We start from the raw sequence: 21275 nt of genomic DNA on the forward strand, positions 1-21275 counted from the left end.
TTGAAGACTTTGACTTGCTTTATTTCATAATGATGTTGTTCATTATACCTAATGAGGTGCAAGGGGACAACTATTTGACCAGCAGTTAGATTCGGTGACATAACAGAACTATCACCAGCCAACTTTAATTCCATCATTGAACATTGTGGTAGCAAGACTTGGTGAATTTAACAAAGAGGGTCACCAACATGAAAAAAAATATATAAAATAATATATATATAAAATAAAATACTTGACAATGCCCTGAACAGCTTTCAATATAAGACATTAAGCATTCTGTAAGGGCAATTTAAGTAAGAATAAGTTCCATTTGTAAAAGTTTCAAGGCACTTGTAAAAATCAGTTAAGTTCACTGCTCTGTAGTCAATTATAAGAGTTGTGAAATTGACATGGCTTCCTTATTATTATTATTATTAGTGGTGGTGGTGGTATTAGTATAATTATCCACATCTTTGGAATGTAGCTGTGCTTAGTAACATTGGATTTAAAATGCCGGCCTGTCAGGGAGCTGGACGCTACAGAACTGCTCTACAGTTTGACTAAAGGTACTCCAGAGGAAGTCTGCACAGCCGGGGCCTGATCGACCGTGTTGTTGCTGCTGTGGCATTACAGTGTTGACCACACTCAGGGGCAGCACGACGCCCAGGATGAAGGCGCCGGAGACCACGAGCCCTCTCCTGAAGCTGTGGAAAGCTGCTTCTGTCCAGGTCGCTCTGGGTGGGCAAGACAACAGCCAAATTCACAGTTAAAATAAGCTACAGTACACTAGGCAAGACGACTAACACATTTGGAAATTCACGTTTAAAGGTGCACTGTCAACTCATGTCAGTCAAATCACTGTGTAGGATTGTGGCTAGAGTATGACAACTAAGCTGCTCATTGAAAATGTGCTGCTTATTGCCAAATTTGATCTTTTCGTGAACATTTACTGAGTAATAAACGGATATTTGCTAGTTTGACCAAAGTACAGCAAGTTTTGCAGCTAAAATGTCTATTTCTGGAAATTCGAAATAGCGGACATGGAGAAGATCCCCCTTTTGCTACCGTGGCCTAGTGGTTAGGGAGGTGGTCCTAAGATCAGAGGGTTGCAGCAGGTTCGAATCCCACCACCACCTCTCCCTACACCTCAATCCATGGCTGAAGTGCCCTTGAGCAAGGCTCGGGTCATATAGTCGGGTCATAATGTGAGGTTCTGTGACCATCTTCTGGGCAGGATGTTTTGATGATTGATATGACCTCTACGGACCCTTCAGAAAAGGTCCTCCATGTCCCTGCCAAAAATCCCGGCATTTTTTGCTGGAGAGCCAAATTCAAAATGGCGCCATCTCTAAAGAATAAAACTTTTGATCTGAATGACCTAGAATCATGTATGAAGGCACTTTTTATACAAGTCAAACACGAGGATTCCAAATCAGACATAATATTAATAATACAACTTTGTTTTGACAGCAAAATTCAAGATGCTGCCAAGATGCTGCCATCTAGCACAGTCGTTTTCGACCTTTTTAGGCCGTGACCCCCCAAAAACAATCATATTTGGACAGGGGACCCCCCAATTTGGGTGACTCCATTCGTCATATATAGATATTGGGAAAATAGCTGATCTGCAAGCCCACAATGCCTCACGTTATGAGGCATAGCGTGCTTGCAGACGGGCTATTTTCACAACGTTTGGCTTAAATATTATTTGACAATTTAGTTAATGTTTTTAACCTGGCGAGCCAAACAACATATTCTACAAAAGATGACAAGCGAGACCAGCGCAAAAACAAAACTTAATTGACAAATTTTGTGAGTTAAGGGTTAAGCAATTACTTCACATGTACCTTTTGCACTGTGGTGCTTGTCCCAGTTCTGCAACAAAGCAGGCACCTTTCTGCTCCATGTCAAAACTCTCAGCTTGGCTGTTTTTGTTGACATTTTCCTCATCCAGAAGTTTGAGGACATTTTTCTCATCCAGGCATTTGGTGCTCTCCTCAGTGGCAAGGTCCATAGCATCGCCAGACTCCTCAAGAGCCACGGCCACAATAATCTCTTCTTCAACCTTCTCAGCTTCATCTACTTCATCCACCTCTGATTCATCATCCAGCTGAAAACAAACAAGAGTAAAGCTGCTCAGAACTCTCATTGGCAGGGTTATTTAATAATTGTGCGATGTTCAGCATTGACATGCCATTTAGTCCAACGTCGTGGGTTTCATTTCTTTTAAGAATAAAACTGCTAGATGCCACCTCCTTGTTGACTCGCGAATGGTATTTAACTGTTGCTGCTGGCTGCCGCATCCGGGCCACATCTGGCCCACATCTGGCCCACGGGCCACCAATTGAATAGCCCTGCCATAAAGCAACTTGCAATGCCAATCCTTTTAAGGATTTCTATGAATCAGGTCAGACTTGTACATACTATTGATACTGGTGAGGTCACAATCTCTTCTCCGTCCTTTACAGCTTCATTGACCTCGTCCTCCTCCGACTCATCGAGCTCCTGGAATCAAGAGTGAAGTATTTTTAATAAGCTGCTCAGAATTCTCACTAGCTCTAGACCGTAACAGAGTGAACTCAGCCCTTTGAGTGTTGCATAGTGATGTGTTCTGTCAATAACAACTTTTGACAGTTTACCTTTTTAAACTACTTATTGGTTAATCTTCAGATTCAACAGTTGCATGAATTATTGAGACTGACCATGCCTACTGAAAATATAGTGTATATTTGTACCATTGTTGAAAACTGTCATTATAAATAGTATGTACATTACATACCAATCAAGCTGTAATTGGGGAGGTGGGGAGAGAGCCATGATAATAACATGCTATAATGCCAGGGACACATACACGCAAATTTGGCCAAGCGAAGCAAACTTCGTCATTCATTCTAATGAGGTAGGCAAAGGCAAGTGAAAAGGAGAAAAGCTAAAATATTCATCCAAGTTTATTATTATGCAAATGAGGAGCGAATTTCGCCGGCAGTGGCCAATCAAATCAACAAAATGAATGTTTCATTCTAATTGATTCGCTGTGACGACCTGATGGCCGTTCAGCTGTCAGAATGCAACACTGAATTTTGCTCATTTTGCCTGTACAGTATGTGTCCCTGGTGTTAAAGAAAATGGGTTTGACACTCACCGGTAGACCAGGCAACAGGCCCAGCTCCTCTGCTAGGGACAGCTGATTTGGAGTAGCAGGCAGCACAATATCCCCCGAGTTCAGAAAACTTCCTCCTGCCGTACTGCCAAACAAATGCACATGTCCAGAGCATAGTGTTAATTTTTTAAAATGTAGACATGATCATAGGTTTCTGCTGAGACCCCCTTTTTGCACCTAACAACACACCCCACTTTAAGGAATTATGTTTGCTTTTAGAGGCGTGTCGTTCACGAACGAGCCGGTTCTTTTGAACGGCTCCCTGAAGTAAACGATGGGAACCGGATCACAGCTGGGGGAGCCACTCCGTTATTTCGTTCATTTTTCATTAATTTTAGTGACCTCGACCAGAGTAAATAAATTTGGGCACAATTGTTTGCCTTGAAGAGTGGCAAAAACGGTCTTTAGAAGCAGGAGAATAATCAGTAGTTGTTTGGACAAAATTACCTTGAGGTGGAGTCAAACTATTACATTCTAAACACTGAATAAATAATTTAAAAAAGAGCCAAAAGAGCCAGTTTTTTGAACGGCTCTTTGAGAGGAACGAGCCACAAAGATCCGGATCCCGTCAAAGAGCCATAAATCCAATCTCTATTTGCTTTTCCTGTTTCTACTGTATACTTTATAACCCCCTGCAGTACCTCCGCAGCCCCCTAGGGGTCCTACCCTCCAGTTTGGGAACCACTGGCTTCTACAGAACTATGTTTTAAAAACAATCATTGTGTGGTAATTAATGAAGTGATAATCAAAGCTACCAATCTCAGAGGGCTATCACATCAAAACATTGCTAGGGATGTGTAGGTATAAGAAATATCACAATTTGCCCACTCAGGTTGCAACTATATGCTATATGCCATTTTAGGTACTTGGCCCAGGAAATAATTATTGCTTTGGCCAGATCAAACCAACTTTAACTTATGGTCATTTTTGTTGCATAGATTGTTTTGCATAAACCATCAACAATAATATCACTAATATAGAAGTCTGTAATTCACCCCCAGTCAGTTGCAGTAAATGCATAATGTTGACATTTTTCTGTGCACACATCAGGGGTCCTAATAAGTGTAACCCAAAGATAAACTGTTGTAATGGTATAAAAAGCATGACACGCATAACACATACACTCTGGCGAATTCCAATTGCCCTTCCAGGTTCTTCACAGCCGCCCTGAGGTTCTATACATGAGGAAAAGGGAAGAGCAGAATTTAATTTGATTAAGCCGTCGTCTCACACTTAATGCGATTACGATGGTAAAATCACCAAGTCAAGAATTTCAATTAGATCAGACTAAACATGCCTGTTCTCTGGTGGACATCTCCTCCAAAGAGGCTTTAAGTTGGTTGTTCAACTCTTCTTCCTGTAAAGAAACGTGGAAAAACAACAAAACCTGAGTATGTATCATGCATTATCTTGTGTTATTAGCGATGTTAATATTAATTCAGTTGGCTTGTCATTGTAAGTTCGGTACCCACTCTATTTGCCTCTGCTGTCTTGATGTCCAGTTCCACTCTACTTTTCTCCAGTTGTTGCTATTCACAATGAAAGCGGCAAAGTCATTACCTTGTAAAACTAACTGTATACAACCACACTGCTTCAAAGTTTTCCAAGTCCACCCCAGGTCAATTTTTTTGAATGTAGCTGTGATTACACTGTTATGTTATGCTATGCATGTTATGAAGTTAAGGGTTATGTGCACGTGACATTGAAGGCTTAACCAGTGGCAAATCTTCATGCAGCTACTTGATTTGTACTGAATATTCTATACTGTACAATGTCATTGACAAAACTGAAAGGATATGTGTGCTTGACAATCCCTATACTGTATGTGCATATGGTGTGTGCAAATGTACACATTAAATTCAATACAAACAATGGCTACGTTTGCATGATGGTTTTAATTCCGAATTAATAATTCCGAATTAAATGGTTCCATCGAGTTTACATTGCACTTTCATTTAATTCCAAACTATGAAGTGTTTCCATGATGTTTTCAAAATGGGATTAAGTTTTAATCTGAATTAAATTGAAATCTTTCCGAATTAAATGCACCATGTAACGGAGGCCATTGTTTAAAAAAATACTTAAAAAGAAAAGAAAAGTTGGAAATGTACCTGTAAAGCTTTAATGTGCTGAGTCAAATCTCTGATTTTGTTCTTGTCAGATTCCCTCTCAGGCAACATATTAGCCATCTTTTAAAAACAATTATGATGGTAGTTACAACAAATAAAACAATGTTGAAACACAACAGTGGAAAATACTTTTTCACCAGAAATAAAATGTCAATGTGACCTCACCTCATTTGCCATCGTTTCAATTTGATTGATAAGTGCTTTGTTTTCTTTTTCCTGTCAGGGAAGGATTGGCGATAAGAAACACGCATTATTAAACACTTTCAAATGAACCTCAGATGAAAAAGCATTCAATTTAACATACTTAAAGGGGTTCAATGCAGCAATCCCATGAAAATAAAAATGGTTCTATTGTCACCAAAACCAATATTTCCTTAAATCTCCGGTCAGCTATCAGGACAATTTAATGTTAATAACTCAGTCAGCTTTTCTATCTGCTAACTCTGGCTGTTTTGAGTCTAATCTGAGTGGGTCACTCTCATCAGTACATGGAGTGTCCTGCGATATAGATACTGTATTGATATCAGCAATCAATGTTATCCCACATACTCTCTCTCTCTCTCTCTCTCTCTCTCTCTCTCTCTCTCTCTCTCTCTCTCTCTCACACACACACACACACACACACACACACGCATTTACCCAAACCAAAGTACATCTGGCCCCTTCTGTTCTCGACTTTTTGAGTTTGAATTAAGAGAAGATTGAACCCACAGAGAGACATAAGACACATAGCAGCATCCAAGCAGACTTGCTTCTGCGTTTTTACTTTAAAGGCTCACTGATTTATATTAACGCAGAATCACAGGTGATATCTCTGTATATATGTGACAAAGTAACTCCCTGTATCCCTTAAATTGTATTAACGGTAAACAAAATTAGCCAAAGTCAAAAAGTTGAAGCAATTTGGCTTGTATGCTGCTGGGTGTCTTTACACTGTGTGTTTGATCTGCCACCAATAAAATCTGGAAAAACAGGTGTATTTTAGTTTGTGTGAATGTGTTCGAAAATCATTTAAGGTGACGATATTTTATGTACGCAGATTTTTTTAAATGCTGATATTTTTCATCCGTTTACAATGTAAACAAGACATGTGGATAAAAATAAAAACTCCAATGTGACAGGAGTGTTTTAGCCCCCTTAAATAGGAGATTTTTAAAATACACATTCTGAGTGTAAGCTAAACGATGGGCCAGAACCAATGCGTTTTCAAAAATTTCTATATACGTGTAAACAGCTTTCTAGTCATCCAGTGAAAATCATTTAAATGTATAACAACACAGGCTGTGATAACTGAAAAATCACCATGTTGATGAGGGAGGACTTGAGGTTACTGTTTTTTGTCTCACTCTCCGTCAGTGCGGCCCGCATCCCATCCATCTCCTCCATCAGCAGCTCCACGTCCTGAATGGATTGCTTCATACTGGAGAAAGAACAAACAAAATGTTTTTACTTGCTGTAGGGATGGACAATTTTCCCTTACACCGATGAGCCCAAGGGTTTTAAACTTTAGGCGTCTGTGACTGATTTAGTGTCTGTGCCCTGCCAACTCTCGTTGTATGGCGTCTTGTGGAAATCGTGCAACCTAATATCTCACGGAACAGCGTGGTCCTTTCATCCATGTTTATTTTGGGCTACCACGACCCTGTTTAATTTGCATCCGAATTATGCAGAATGGGATGGGAAAAAAAAAACCCTACATTTTCTGAAAAAATTGACGTAAACTCAACATTAACAACCAGACATTCTCTTTCAACCATCCTTGGAAGTCGCAGTCGCTCAAACCCACAATGCAATTCCAGTTCCTCCGACAATCTAAGGGCATTTCTCACAACCTAGTGCGTGCACTTCCAAGTGTATTCAGCCTAATTAGTCACGCCTAGTGATTGGATACTCTTTATTAGTCACACCCAGTGATTGGATACTCCGTAGAGTTCACCAAAGAGTATCCAATCACCGGGCGTGACCAATTAGGCTGATACACTTGAAGTGTGAGCACTAGGTTTTGAGAAATGCCCTAAGTCTGCCCATGAGAAACCGAATTCTCTCGCGCTGTGAGGAGGGGCAAGATACTAAGTAGGCATAGCCAGACTGTGCCCTCCTAGTGACGCCACACCTTCAGTGTTGTCTCTCAAGTCTCGAAGAGATTTGAAAGTCGATGATAATCAGGCTAAAGCAGGCAACCATGTGAGCGCATTTTTTGAGTGACAGCAGTTTCCAACTATTCAGGGGCGCGCAGCCAGGGATTGTTTGCAAATGGGAAACACATGTATAGGTTTCTTGTGTACAAACATTCCTGTCTCCGCGCGCCTGAGGATCCCTCTGCAACCTCTGATTGTTTGCAAACTATCGCTGCTGAAAAAATGTGCTCATGTGATTGGCTGCTTAGCATCTTACCCCATCTTGTTTGTAGATGGGAAATCTATCGTTTTTTCTTGCTGTGCGACTGCTCTTATCCAATCTACTTTCTTTGGTGTCAACCCATCACCCCCCTTATATCACCTTTTGATCTCTCTCTTCAGTGCAGCGTCCTCCATCTCCAGGTGAGTGTTTGTGTCCTCACAGGCGTCGAGGGCTTTCATCAGGTCTGCATTCCTCTTCATCAGGCTCTTCTTGCTATTCAGCAACTCCACAATCACCTTCTTCTCCCCCACACTCCTGGACAATAATAACAATATTATTATTATTATTATTATTATTATTATTAATAATAATAATAATCATCATTATAATAATAGCAGTATGTACTGTTGTATGTACTGCAGTATGTGCTGTTTACCTTTATTTATTTATTTATTTATTTTCTTCAAATGCTACTATAACTATGTCAGAACGCTACAAAGGACTTTTAGAAAAAAAGCACAACAAAATACCTTAATGTATGTTCTCTACAAGTCTTCTGTTGTCCAGTCTTGCACTTTAAATGTCTGTATGAGCAATGTCTACGTCCATACTGTCTATGTCCATGTATGAGTACTGTCTATGTCTATACTGTCTATGTCCTTACCTAGATTAGTCTATGTCTGCATGGGAGAGCAAGAAACGCAATTTCAAATTCTTTGTATGACCAGTGCATGTAAAGAAATTGACAATAAACTTGACTTGACTTGACTTGACTAAAGTGTAACGTCCATTTAACCAGATTACACCACACTCACGATTGATTAAAGGGTGCCAAATATAAACAAAAACTGTGATAAATTAAAGAACAATGTCTGCACACTTAGATCCTCCTTATGTTCTTTACGCCAAGTTTTCAGTCGACTGACCTCCCTCAGGGCTCAGTCACTTTCATAATGTAATATCACCATACACCATGGTCTCAAAACACACATTGCACCGTAAGAAATGCAGTATTAATTCAACGCTATTCAGAAGATAAAGGATCCCATTCAGTGACACTGAAATTATTACTATCCACAGCCCAGTTTTACCATCGTTTGTATTGTTTTGAGGTGCCAATAGCTAAATCTGCCTTTGTAAAGCATCTGCATCCAAATGCACTAGCTTGATCTACAACTATCACCAGTGGATCAAACTGGTGAGAGGTCATTGTCTCGTGAGGCTTTGTGTTTAAGTTGACTTGCACGTCATGTGCAGTGACAAAGTTCTAGCTCACATTGTGTAGACCAGTGGTTCCCAAACCTTTTCGGCAGGGACCCCCTTTTTGACTTAAGAATATTACTGCAACTCCCACCCCCCCATATTCTTAGGCAATGTTTTTCTGTCCATAAATATTGCTAGATTTTCATTAATAGTTTGTCCGCTAATACTGATAGACATTCACAGGAAAATGCATACATCTACAAGTGAATATACAAGTGAATACTGTTACCCACCAAATTATGGAAATATGTTAGCTTTTCGGTTTTCACCTTTGGATTCCCTGTTTAAATGCAAAGTCCGTTCTGTCAGCGACCCCCTATCAGTACCTCTGCAACCCCCTAGGTGTCCCGACCCCCAGTTTGAGAACCGATGGTGCAGACAGACGTTGATCAATGAGAAAATGTAATGCTAGCTGGATATGGCTAATGTCAAACTTTGATTAGGGAGCATTCAGTACTTACAGATCAGAGGAGTTCCACACTTCCTCCTCCTCCGCGACATACACAGTATCCTCTGAAACCTTGACATCTGGTGTGAATAAATATATTATATGATGACACATCGATTCATAGACAGAAAAATGGCCAGACATTGATGATGTTAAGACCTTTGACTATTTGAAATATGTAAATATTTTGCATGGTGACAGTTATTTGAAACAATATCATGAAAAGAATTACTAAGACATCTACCATCATGATCAGGCTCTTCGTATCCCATACCCCTAGACAGGAAAAGGAAACGTACAAGTAAGAAGTAAAATTAATGCTATCATCAAGGATGGAAAGTTGTGAAATAGTCTTAATATCTTTTTCATAGAGCTTACCTACACCTTCCCATTGGTTGCCATCCAAATCTGTCATCTTAAAATAACAATGACACATTTAAAAATACAAATAAGAATAATAGCAAAACATACATACAAAAAACATAGGCCTACATTCCCTGAGAACCAGGTAACCTTTACATTTTTAATTACAAGGTTATTTTCTAACATGCATTATTCTAATTCAAAGCAATCAATCATACACTCTTACTGCCATTTGACAGCCATGTGATACTCAAACAACACCAGCAACAAAATTACCTTCATTGTCCCACTGACTGCGTGTAGCTTGTGTGAAAAAGTCAGCTGTATAATCATTGTCAAGCATCAGACTTGAACGGCTCCTGGCAAAAGATGTCAAGTCACGCAAGGAGGCGTTGAACCTGCCAAGCTGCTCGCCTCTATCCAGTCCGAGGGGCTGCGAGACTGTTCTCCTCAACATTCTTCCTGGTAAAACACTGGTAGGCTATCCTACGTGTCACGTCTGTCGGATTTTTGTTATTGTAAAGACATACTTTAAACTTTAAAACCAATTGAGGAGTAATGAATTACCCCCAGTTCTTCTAGAATTTTACTCACTTTCACTACAGCTCCCAGAAGTCTGTTAAAAACCTCACAAAGTCCTTATGACATCATAATTACTACTCACAATTTTGGCAAAATTCTAATCACATATTTGTGATGGTACTCCCATAGCCCTTCTACTGGTACTCCCATTCTATTTACTGTCAATGGGTACTCCCATTGCTAACATTGAAATGCATTTTTTAATGCACGACTGGCTGCTAGTCTATATTCTGGTTCTTTACCATGATTCAGCTAGCAGCTTGGTGTATCCCTCCCCCTTCTCGTCAAGCCAGGCATTAAGCTGCTAAGTAAAGATGACTGACTACACGATATAAAAAAATATTAACCTTGGGTTAGTTAGCCTCAGTACCAAGAAATTAATCGCACATTACCCCTTCTAACACCACCAGACAACATTAGACAAACGAAATGTTCGCTAGCTGTTGATGATTGCTGCTGCTAGCTGTATGATAGCCTAAATCTTAGGTTAGCTATTAGAAGTTGGAGCACTTCTAGGTTAACAATTGCACACAGATCAAGAAAACAACCTTCGTAACAGGGATATATTAAGACACTTTCTTTGCTTTTAAAAGCAATAATATCACACAACTTACCTGTCGGCGTCGCCACACTATTAACAGGCTATCAGTCCTTTGATATTCCTCACTAGTGATGACAAAAACAACCACCCTGTGTGCTTCCAGTCTGTGCACAGTAGACCACGTTTCAAAATTAACATTTGGATGGTAATGTTGAGAGAAAAGAAAAAAATAACTCAACATGAACTAACCATTGGCATTATAAATTGTATCCTGTCAATGGAACTGACAGGTTAAGATAAGCTAATGTCACATTTATTAGCTGCTGTGGAGGAGGGGAGCAGAGCAACACAGACCTCAAGGTCTGCCAGAAACTGTCTGCAATTTACTGCAGGTTGCCAGATGTCACGACTTATTTCCAGCCCAATAAAATTTACCAATGTTCAATGTTCAATGTTCACCAATGGCAAATGGCACTAATGTAAATCCCTCCCAATTTGAACAACATTTTATAGATTTCTGTGATCATACATGTAGGACTACAGATAAACCTGCCCAATATGCATTTTACGCTCTTAAAAATACTGGGTCAAAAACAACCCTTGGGTCACTATTGGAGACACCCAACACAGGGTTATCTTTAGCTCAATCCATTGGGTTGAAGCAGTTGGCTGCAATCAACCTAAAGAGTTGGGTTGATGATTTAACACAATAGGCCTACTGGGTTATTTTAAAGGGACAGTTTGGTCAATTTCAACATGCAGTTGTAATGCTCACACTACCCTGGACTTGTCAGTGCCTGAGATTTTTTCTTCTTCTTCTTCAGCCGTTTCCGAGATCCTGGTCATTGTAATGGGGGCAGCTCTTTGTTTACATTTCAAGAAAACATTTTTATTTATTCCCAAAAACATCCAAAAGGTTATAAAACATCAGCAGACAACTAGCAAACAGCAGTACCTTTTGGGAAAATATTTGGAGTTGGCCTATGTTTCATTTTAAAAAAATGTAAACAAACGCTGCCCCCATTAGAATTGCTCATATCTCGGAAAGGGCTGAGCCGAAAAATGTGGCATCACCAGGAACTGACAAGTCAAGGGTAGCATGAGCAATACAACTGCATGTTGAAATTGACCAAACTGTCCCTTTAACTATACTGCTATGGGCTAATGTTGCATAATTGTTGGGTCAGTGTTTTTCAACATATAGCCTATTGCTTTTAATACCACTGTTGGGTTTTATTGACTTAACTTATGAGCTGTTAACCCCCTCGCCCACAGTAATTTCATAATAATTACAATACATTTATACAAATCATATCTACTGCCATATAGGCTACCCTTACTATCTGACCAGAAAAAAAGACAGAAAATGTAAGAACATGTTCTTTATTAATCAAAACAAAATAGGAGAACATTGATTACAGAGAGGAAAAATGCATTGCATGGTTAACACAGAAAAAAACGTAACTAGCTGGGCAGCCATGAAATAAATGCTGTAACGGTGACACTGCACCCTCTATGCAAGGGGGGGGGGGGTGGGGGTACAACCGAGAGGGGCGGTGCTTATAGTTGCCATTGAGGTGCATTACATTTTATGTTTTGATACTAAGGGCAGGCGTTGGTGGGCTTATGATGAGGTCAAGGGGGTGTTGGGAGGCTTATGATGAGGTCAAGGGGGCGTTTGATCAGAAAAAGGTTGAGAATTACTGCCCCATATAGCAGAACACTCCTTACTAATGTATGAAAAACATAACATGTCTTAAACTTCAAAGTAAATACAGTGATGAGTGGAGCAGTGATTAAAATATCAAAATGAACAAATATGGGGGCGCTGTGGCGCAGCGCGCTAAGCCCCCCATATTTGGACTTACACTGCCCACGGGGACCCCGGTTTGAGTCTGGCCGGGGTTCCCGTGGGCAACAGCGCCACAGCGATCCCATATTTGTTCATTTTAATAGGCTACAAATCAATATCCAGTTTTTCACCCAATAGCATACAGTTAACAGTTTTCAATGTGACAAAAAAAAGGAAAAGGAAAAAAAGAAAGAAAAAACAACAACAAAAAAAGCCTGTGGTAACCTTGCCTACCTGTTACAAAAAAGGCTACTGTAGGTTAAGCCTATATCCAACATACTTGTGTGCACACACAGCTCTTGTGTACTCTCTCTCTCTCTCTCTCTCTCTCTCTCTCTCTCTCTCTCTCTCTCTCTCTCTCTCTCTCTCTCTCTCTCTCTCTCTCTCTCGACCTATCAGCAGCTGTTATTGGTTGACCACTGTCCTTTGCCCTTTGCAGTGGGTATAAAAAAATCCTCCCCACATGGATCAGAAAGATCAATACAAGGATTGACATCTGTCAGGTGAGGGGCTTTGTAGGCCTATTTCGGAATGGCATAAACAAAATATCTGACTAAAATACTAATTCATGTGTTCTGTTATATTTTACAAGAGGGAGGGGCAACATGGCAGTGTTCTTGATGCTTGCAGCTCTGTTTGTTGCTGTGAATGGACAAACATTTCATTTCGGAAAGTGCCATTCACCACCAGTCCAGGAAGAGTTTGATGTTGCCAAAGTGAGTAGATCAAAGCTGTATAGATGGGCCTCTATGTTTTATCCTAAGGAGTCAAAATAATCAACTATCATTTCAATTGATTATTCTTGTTTTACAATCCTCCATATCATTCCCTAATTGTCTGTGAACAGTATCTTGGTAGGTGGTATGAAATTGCAAGGCTACCTGCTGCGTTTGAGAGGGGGAAGTGTCAGCAAGCCACTTATTCGCCACTGAAGGAGGGAGTCATCAAAGTTGTGAATGCTGAACTGCTGTGAGTTTATGTTCCCATATGAAGGAATTTGGCATTCCAATTTGTTTTTTAATTTTTTTTATTCCGTTAGCCATCAGTAGAAGTGGGCTACAGTATATCTATGTGGATCTAATGAGCTGAATCTAAATGACAGGCCAATTGATGACCCACTGTATAATGTTGTTGTCGAAGCGCATGGTCATAAACAGTAGAGATCAGAGACAGTTGCAGGCAGGCCCTGAAACTATAGAAACTAACTACTACACTTTCTGCACTACTACATCAATGACTTTAAATGCATTCTGGTCACCTCATTTGCAGGAATGATGGGACATATGATTCCATTGAAGGCCAAGCCACCGTGATAGACCCAGCCCAGCCAGCTAAGTTGGAAGTTACATTTTTCAATGGTAAGTGTGCATAAGTGAATAAACAAATACCGGTAGTGATATTTTCATTAGGCATCCAGAAGTAGCTTTCCATCACTATGTCCTTGCCCATTTGTCTTTGCGATTTATCTGTTGGGGCAGCTGTGGCCTAGTGGTTAGGGAGGTGGAGTTATAAGTAAGCAGTTAGGGCAGGGATGTCAAACTCAGGCCCGGGGGCCAAATTTGGCCCGCGGAGCCATTTTATTTGGCCCGCGAGATCATTTCAAATGTCAATTACAGTTGGCCCACATACACCATTAATGCATACCATAATATGACTTGAACATGAAATTTGCTATATCACAGGATGTTTAGAGTGTAGACACATTTGAACAAACAAATATGATGGGAAAGAGTCTATGTGAAATTTAACTATGAGTTAAGTGAAGTGCATTCATGCACAATTTCAGCCCATTTTAAAAAATAATTGTGGAGTTCGGTCCGCGACTTCGTTCCCGATTTTGATTTTGGTCCTTCGTCAATTTGAGTTTGACACCCCTGAGTTAGGGCATCAGACTTGTAGCCTGCTGGTTGCTGGTTCGACTCCCGACCCACCACGTTGGTGGGGGGGAGTAATTAACCAGTGCTCTCCCTCATCCTCCTCATGACCATGACTAAGGTACTCTGAGCATGGTACTGTCCTGCCACACTGATCCCTTTCAGGCGCCATTGGGGGCTGCCCCCTTGCATGGGTGAGGCATAAATAGCAATTTTGTTGTGTGCAGTGTGCAGTGAAAAATTGCGTCCTGTGAAGTGCTGTGTCACAATGACAATGGGAGTTGGAGTTTCCCAGTTGGGCTTTCACTTCGCTTTCACTTAAAAAAAAAAGATCAGAGGGTTACAGGTTCAAATTCCACCGTTCCGCTCAATACACCTCCATCTATGGCTAAAGTGCCCATGAGCAAGGCACCTAATCCCACATTGCTCCAGGGAGTGTAACCAATACCCTGTAAATAATAATTGTAAGTCGCTTCGGATGAAAGCGTCAACTAAGTGCAATGTAATGTAATGTAATGAAATGTAATGTCACTTCCTGCCTACCAATAGGAGTCCCTGATGCACCATACTGGATCGTCTCGACTGATTATACCTCCTACGCCGTAGTGTACACCTGTACAGATTTCCTTGGTCTCTTCTATGTGGATTTTGCCTGGATCCTTGGGCGCTCCTCATCTCTGCCGGCTGATGTCTTTTCACAGCTGTGTGCTCATCTGGAGTCACATGGTGTCAACTTGCGCAGGATGACTTTGTCTGACCAAACAGGTTGTGATGCCATGCCTTGATAGCAGGCAAGCAGACAAGGGGGGGACAAAGGGGTCAGTTGTCCCGGGCCCAGGGAGATGGGGGGGCATAATTGGGCCCTCGTTACATTGAAAGTATTGGGTGGGGGGCCCTTTCAGATGGCTTTGTCCTGGGCCCAGCCAAACGCTGTCAGCGGCCGTGCTTGATGGCGATACAAACAACAATGCATTTACAGGTTCTGTGGTGCACTGAGCCAATATACCGATACCATATGCAGGGAACTCTGATCATGAGGACCCTGGTTCGAGTCCCACCTGGGTTGTTTCCCTGGCCTTTGCCATCTCTCTCTAAAATGTAATTTTAAGCAAAGAGTGTTTTATGATCTCACTAACTGAAAATGTAAAAATAAAGTTTGTTTTTATTATTTGGGACGTTGTCTTGGATGTTTTTCGTGCATGTGCCTCATGTGAGGATGAGTCATTGAATGGGTAAAATGTTACCACAACGTTTTATTTGTCTCCTCGGCATCTACACAACTTAAAATAATTTGAGAAACTGTCAGCCTTCCCACAATAACATGCAGTCAGAGCAAATTGGTCAATCACTTATTTGAACCAAACCGTGGATGAGTTGGTTGGCCGAGAATGAGTACAAGTTCAGGTCAGGTTAAGTTCATAAGCAAAAAAAAACAAAACATTTGACAAAAACGTTTTCCACTTATATTATTCATCTAAGCATATAGAACCATACATATAGAAACATACATTCACATATAAGAACATTTGCCAAGCAGCCTAAACTATTACCTAAACCTGTGTAACATCATGTGTCTTGAGATGCTCATGTCCATGTGGGCATTATGTACATTTATGTAAGCTACTTGACACCTTAATTTCCCCCCGGGGATCAATAAAGTTACTCTACTCTACTCTAAACTGTAATGTTGAAAACTATTAATTTGGCAAATAAACACATAAATCTGGAAGAAACGTTAGCAGAAACGTTATCTCTGAATTGAGAGCTATCTTAAAGCAGTGGTGACTCCCCTAGGTCATAGGGCTACAGCATGCTCTGCAGTCACACCATTGGCTGCTCTCCTTACAGTGCCACCTCTCTTGTCTTGTCCCATGACATTTATTTAGCATGTCACCTGCTTCCAGTTAGATGCTGCCTGACGCCGCAATATCAGCGTTGAGCGCTCTCTTCTATGAGCGGTACAAGCCTGCAAGTCAGCATTACATTCTCCAGTTTGGAAAACAGAAAAAGGATCTCATATAGGTAAGCATTGTTTCGAATAGATATATATATTTTTTAAAACCTAGCCTAACTTGTTATGTGACCACTCGGTTTGTTTTGCTGAAAAAAATGTGATGTAAACTATCGTTCATGTTTACTATACACACTCTCTCTCTCTCTCTTTCTCTCTCTCTCACTCACACTATGTGTATGTATTTTGTTGTCTAAATCTGTGCACCTGAGTTTCAGTTTGACCTTGTTGTATAACTAATGTATAACTGAGCAGTGTTGAATCATATGGTCATATGTCAAAATAAATTCTTAAGTCATATCGGCTATTCTAAAGTTGTAACAAGTTTCTAGAACTCAGAGTATTAAGACATTTGTGATAATAGTTTAATCTTTGACTTGACTTCAACCTATGATTTGTGTAGGCTGGAAAAAGGCCTGTGGGCTATACATGTGCCAGAACTATAGCAATGCAGACATTCCGGTTAAGCCGGTGAAACAAAAGAACATACACGTTCTTTAGCCCACACCCATGTGTGTTTTAGTTTTCCACGATTCTTGTCATAGAAAAGCCAAAAGATAACATTGTTGCACAGGTTTTTTTTAAACTTTAAGGGTTCCATAACATGCTTAACCCCTTAAGACACAGCCCTATTATAAATTAGCTGTTGCTAGAATGGCTATTACCAAGTCGTCATGTAGGCCTATTACTAAAGGCCCAGTGCACTGCCATAGTGGTGTTGTACTACGGTAGTAAAGTTTTCAGTGACAATTACAACGTTCTAGTGGTGGGACGCATGTGTGTCAAGGGGCTACGTATCTGCAATGAAATGGCATATGGCTGACTAAAATGCTTCCTAATGTGTTGACCCCACTTGTATTGCCAGTGTTGTCCATAATAAATTGTTGCTATTCTTTTTTTTTCTCTCTAGGTGAACAGTAAGTTATGGGGAAAATGGCCCTCGTCATCTTCCTTCTACCTCTGATACTTCCACTTATTCATGCCCAAACATTGCACTGGGGCCCTTGCCCAACTCCAATGGTCCAGCCCAACTTTGACCTCAACAGGGTAGGCATAATACTTTAATGACATCCGTTTCACTCAGAATGTCTTGAATGTTATTCACATGAACCTGAAATGCCCTGTTCTCCATTTCAGTATCTTGGGAAATGGTATGAAATTGAAAAGCTGCCTGCAAGATTCGAAAGAGGAAAATGCATTGAAGCAAACTACGCCATCAGACCTGACCATTCAATCCAAGTGCTCAATCTCCAGACATAGTAAGTCTCACTCAACATTGCCACGTGCCTTATGTTGCTTTTACAGTGCTATGCCCTTCCTGTGGCTTACATCTTTGTTTTTGTTTTTTTTGTTTGTTTTTTTAATCACTTAATTGCAAGTCTTTGCTCACAATTACAAAAAATAACACAAAGTAAGGGGGGGGTGAATAAATAAAACAACAAATAAGAATTAAACAAAAAGAGAATACAAAAAGTGTGGGATTGAGGTTGTTGGTGTTGGTGGGTGTGTACCCATAGTGAGTCATTATATTATACGATACTTTACATGTTTTATTTGCTTATGTCTTGTTCTGCAGCAAAGGGAAGGTGAGATCAGCTGAAGGAACCGCAGTCATACAGGACATCAGGGAACCTGCGAAGCTCGGAGTCAGCTTCTCCTACTGTGAGTAACATTTGTGCTACAGCTGTGTCTAAACAAAGGTAGATTCAACAGTGATTCAGATCTCATCAGTAGCCTATTGCTGATTATTTGCAAATAATTGATAAAAGAATATGTAGTAAGTTTCCAAGTGTAGACCTATACTATCTGCTTCTTGTCACATGTCAAAATGTTTTTCATTTGAGACAAATTGTAATTGCTTTGGAAAAAAACAAAATCACTTTCCCCTCCTTCTTTTGTCACGCACAGTCACACCCTACAGTCCCTACTGGGTCCTGTCCACAGACTACACTAGCATGGCTGTTGTGTACTCCTGCACAGACGTTATGAGGGTCTTTCACATCGACTACGCTTGGATTCTTGGCCGTGCGCGCATTCTACCCCCGGAGCACGTGTTCCGGGCCAAGGAACTTTTCTATCGTGACAAGATTGACATCAGCCTCATGAAGGAGACAGACCAAACCGTCTGCGATTGAGGCCTTTAAGATATGAACTTGTATAACTTCTGTCCCTTCTGCAGGATCTTTTTCTCTCACATTTGAAATGAATTACAGAATGTTAAAGGATATTTCTATTATTTACGTTGGCCTGAATAAAAATGTAAGCTAATATAAAGTAAACAGAAGGTGAAATGGCTTTTTTTTTACTGATTTGATTTATTTATCCACATGTGAAATTAAACTGGTGAGGGCTTGAAAATTAAAATACTTTTCATGAGATATTGTGTATGTTTGCTACCCCCTTGTGGTCTCTTAAAGGTGACTGGAAAAGCACCTCTTACAACTTGCTGACATTATGTGCAGTGGTTATGGTGAATATACATGTATGTCAAACATAAATCCAACTGAAGTGGCAATACTGTGCAATAACTGAGAAAATGTATGAACGTAAAGCCATTACAATCCAAGTTTATAGAACTCCACACTATATACAAGACTGTAATTTGCCACAAATTAATACTCTACAATCTAAAATGTAACATACTGAGGTTTGAAGGAGTAACTGACTTTAGTGCCTGTAGGTGAGTCAGGGCAAAATAGTTATTTTGAATACATGGTGGGTTGTGTAAAAGAGGGCTTTGAAAATGGGAGGGGGAGGGGATCCAGAGAAGACAGATTTTCTTTATATTGGAGTCGCTTGCTCAGGAGACTCAGAGCTGCTGCAAATCAGAGGGAACAAATCAGAGCTGGTAAACAGGTAAGTTATTTCATGTGAAGTTCATTGGACAAATTGCATGAATATTTGTTTAGCTTTCTGAAGATCAAGATTACTGTTTTGAAAATGTTTGTAAGTATTATTTTGTTTTTGTTTGTTTGTTTCAGGGAAAATGAAGGGTTTTTTCTATGTCTGTGCTCTGTTTCTCTTTTTCATCATGAACCATTTCAGTGGTAAGTGTAAACAAACATCAATTACATAAGTGTGAACAATAACTTAAAGTAAAGTGTTACCATATCGGTTTTGATGCATAATGCATCTTTACATAAACATATGCCTCCCTCATGTTTGTGCCACATGACAGATTTGTTTTCATTTGTAAAGTATGTTATCGTATTATTTGTTAAGTTGCAAGAAAACCTTCCCTGCACTTAAATGCTCAGTGAAATGAAAACGTTAATAACAATAACCATAACCATAACCATCATAAACGTTATAATTTATTTCAGTGTGACATAATGATTGATCATTTTCTGTGTTACTCCCTATATTGTGTGTGTTAATTTTAGTCGAAATTATAAATCTACCTAAATGGACTGTGTGACAGCAATCATAATATTTGAGTAGGAAAAGGAGTCCCCTCACACATTTTTAGCCTCCCAAGAGAGAACTGTTAGTTTCCTCAGGCTGAATCAGGCCTTTGTGCAGCGCAGGGCTCTCTTGCATTTCTCTTTTGCTTATTCCTCTTCCTCTGCCCCTCTCTGCTTCCTATCATAGGTGCCAGATACATTCCTGACGGAGGTAAGGAGGATATTCTGCTCAGAACACTAAAACGGTTTAGCATGTCTTTTTTTGTTTAACAAACTTCCCTTTTTATTATTCAATCATTCTCCTCTTGATTTGACTTCATTGATTTATGTTTATTAGTTTCAGTAATGCTGAATGGCTATATGATCTTTTCCCTCTTTAGAAAGTTGAGGGCTTATATCTGTACAGTATAAAATGTGCAGTTAATTCAACACTCCGAGAGTCACCTGTCAGAGTTTATTTGTTCCCAGAGTACTCTCTACGTGTCGAATGAAGACTGCATTTTTTTGCAGTGTGTGCCTGTTGAGTTCCTTATGCCAAGCCCCCGGCTGTCCCCTGCTGGCTGTACTCCACAACTGACTTTTTTTTTTATTCACTCACTCTCCTCTTGATTTGTCTTGATTTGTTTATTGTAAAAAATACATTGGAGTATAATGCAACAGTTGTACAGATGTGCTTGTATCATCTTTTCCCTCTTTTGAAAGTTGAGTGATGATATGTGTGCTTGTTCAGTTCCGTATGAGGAGCCCCCTGCTGTGCCCTACTGGCCCTACTCCACAACTGACTTCTGGAGGTACGTGGAGTACTTCCGCAGCATTGGTGCCTACAACCACATCAACGAGATGGCCCGCGCCTTCTATGCCCATCAGCACCTTGGAGAGACCTTGGGCTATGAAGTCCCCGAGCGTACAGAGTAAACCTTAGACTTGGCCAAACATTATCATACCACGAGGTTCAAGAGACGCAACTGGTGATCTGCATTGTATTTTTAAATTTAAAACATCATTACTTTCTTAATGGCATATTCCTAATTATTACTAATTGCGATATAGTATGTAGTTAAAAGAAATCTCTGTGTATATTCAATGAAAATGGCATGTGCAACTCTGTATTGTTAAACACATGGAAGATCATATAATGTATAGTATACTGTAATGTGTAATAAAATCAAGACAAAACTCAAAGGGCAGTTGTATTCATTTATCAGAATCCACTGTGGTGGCATTTTAGACAGGGGTTATCAACCCTTCCCAACTTGAGACTTTCACTAACTTCCGGGGCCCACTTATGACCTAGTAAACAATAAAGCTCAATAATCAACGGCAACATAT

The 21275-nt window shown here is 40.2% G+C and overlaps 4 protein-coding genes across 6 annotated transcripts; 3 read left to right on the forward strand and 1 right to left on the reverse strand.

The window, feature by feature from the left end:
• Positions 1-11155, reverse strand: LOC134455528 (myosin heavy chain, non-muscle-like). 3 transcript variants are annotated; one of them, XM_063206648.1, is made up of 16 exons: positions 10879-11155; positions 9959-10181; positions 9698-9734; positions 9564-9595; positions 9333-9399; positions 7768-7920; positions 6571-6688; positions 5434-5484; positions 5251-5328; positions 4612-4668; positions 4437-4496; positions 4262-4314; positions 3122-3224; positions 2404-2484; positions 1827-2089; positions 1-713 (listed from the first exon to the last, which is right to left on the reverse strand). In XM_063206648.1, the coding sequence occupies exons 2-16, from the start codon at positions 10137-10139 to the stop codon at positions 485-487; spliced, it is 1563 nt and encodes a 520-aa protein (XP_063062718.1). In that variant the 5' UTR covers positions 10140-10181; positions 10879-11155; the 3' UTR covers positions 1-484. The 3 variants fall into 3 exon arrangements, with proteins under 3 accessions (XP_063062718.1, XP_063062716.1, XP_063062717.1); XM_063206646.1 differs by having other exon boundaries at positions 7768-7923; XM_063206647.1 differs by lacking the exon at positions 10879-11155 and having other exon boundaries at positions 7768-7923; positions 9959-10731.
• Positions 10060-15704, forward strand: LOC134455529 (apolipoprotein D-like). Its single transcript, XM_063206649.1, has 6 exons — positions 10060-10147; positions 13097-13160; positions 13250-13373; positions 13505-13626; positions 13927-14015; positions 15081-15704. The coding sequence occupies exons 3-6, from the start codon at positions 13263-13265 to the stop codon at positions 15314-15316; spliced, it is 558 nt and encodes a 185-aa protein (XP_063062719.1). The 5' UTR covers positions 10060-10147; positions 13097-13160; positions 13250-13262; the 3' UTR covers positions 15317-15704.
• Positions 15705-16440: 736 nt separating this feature from the next.
• LOC134455005 (apolipoprotein D-like) lies at positions 16441-18862 on the forward strand. Its single transcript, XM_063206079.1, has 5 exons — positions 16441-16553; positions 17453-17589; positions 17680-17801; positions 18119-18204; positions 18451-18862. Exons 2-5 carry the CDS (start codon positions 17467-17469, stop codon positions 18675-18677), a joined length of 558 nt encoding a protein of 185 aa, XP_063062149.1. The 5' UTR covers positions 16441-16553; positions 17453-17466; the 3' UTR covers positions 18678-18862.
• Positions 18863-19327: 465 nt separating this feature from the next.
• otos (otospiralin) lies at positions 19328-21115 on the forward strand. The gene is made up of 4 exons (XM_063206080.1): positions 19328-19398; positions 19524-19589; positions 20134-20157; positions 20677-21115. The coding sequence occupies exons 2-4, from the start codon at positions 19529-19531 to the stop codon at positions 20859-20861; spliced, it is 270 nt and encodes an 89-aa protein (XP_063062150.1). The 5' UTR covers positions 19328-19398; positions 19524-19528; the 3' UTR covers positions 20862-21115.
• The last annotated feature ends 160 nt before the right edge of the window (positions 21116-21275 follow it).

This window comes from Engraulis encrasicolus, chromosome 9, assembly GCF_034702125.1.
Source record: "Engraulis encrasicolus isolate BLACKSEA-1 chromosome 9, IST_EnEncr_1.0, whole genome shotgun sequence".
Classification (NCBI taxonomy): domain Eukaryota; kingdom Metazoa; phylum Chordata; class Actinopteri; order Clupeiformes; family Engraulidae; genus Engraulis; species Engraulis encrasicolus.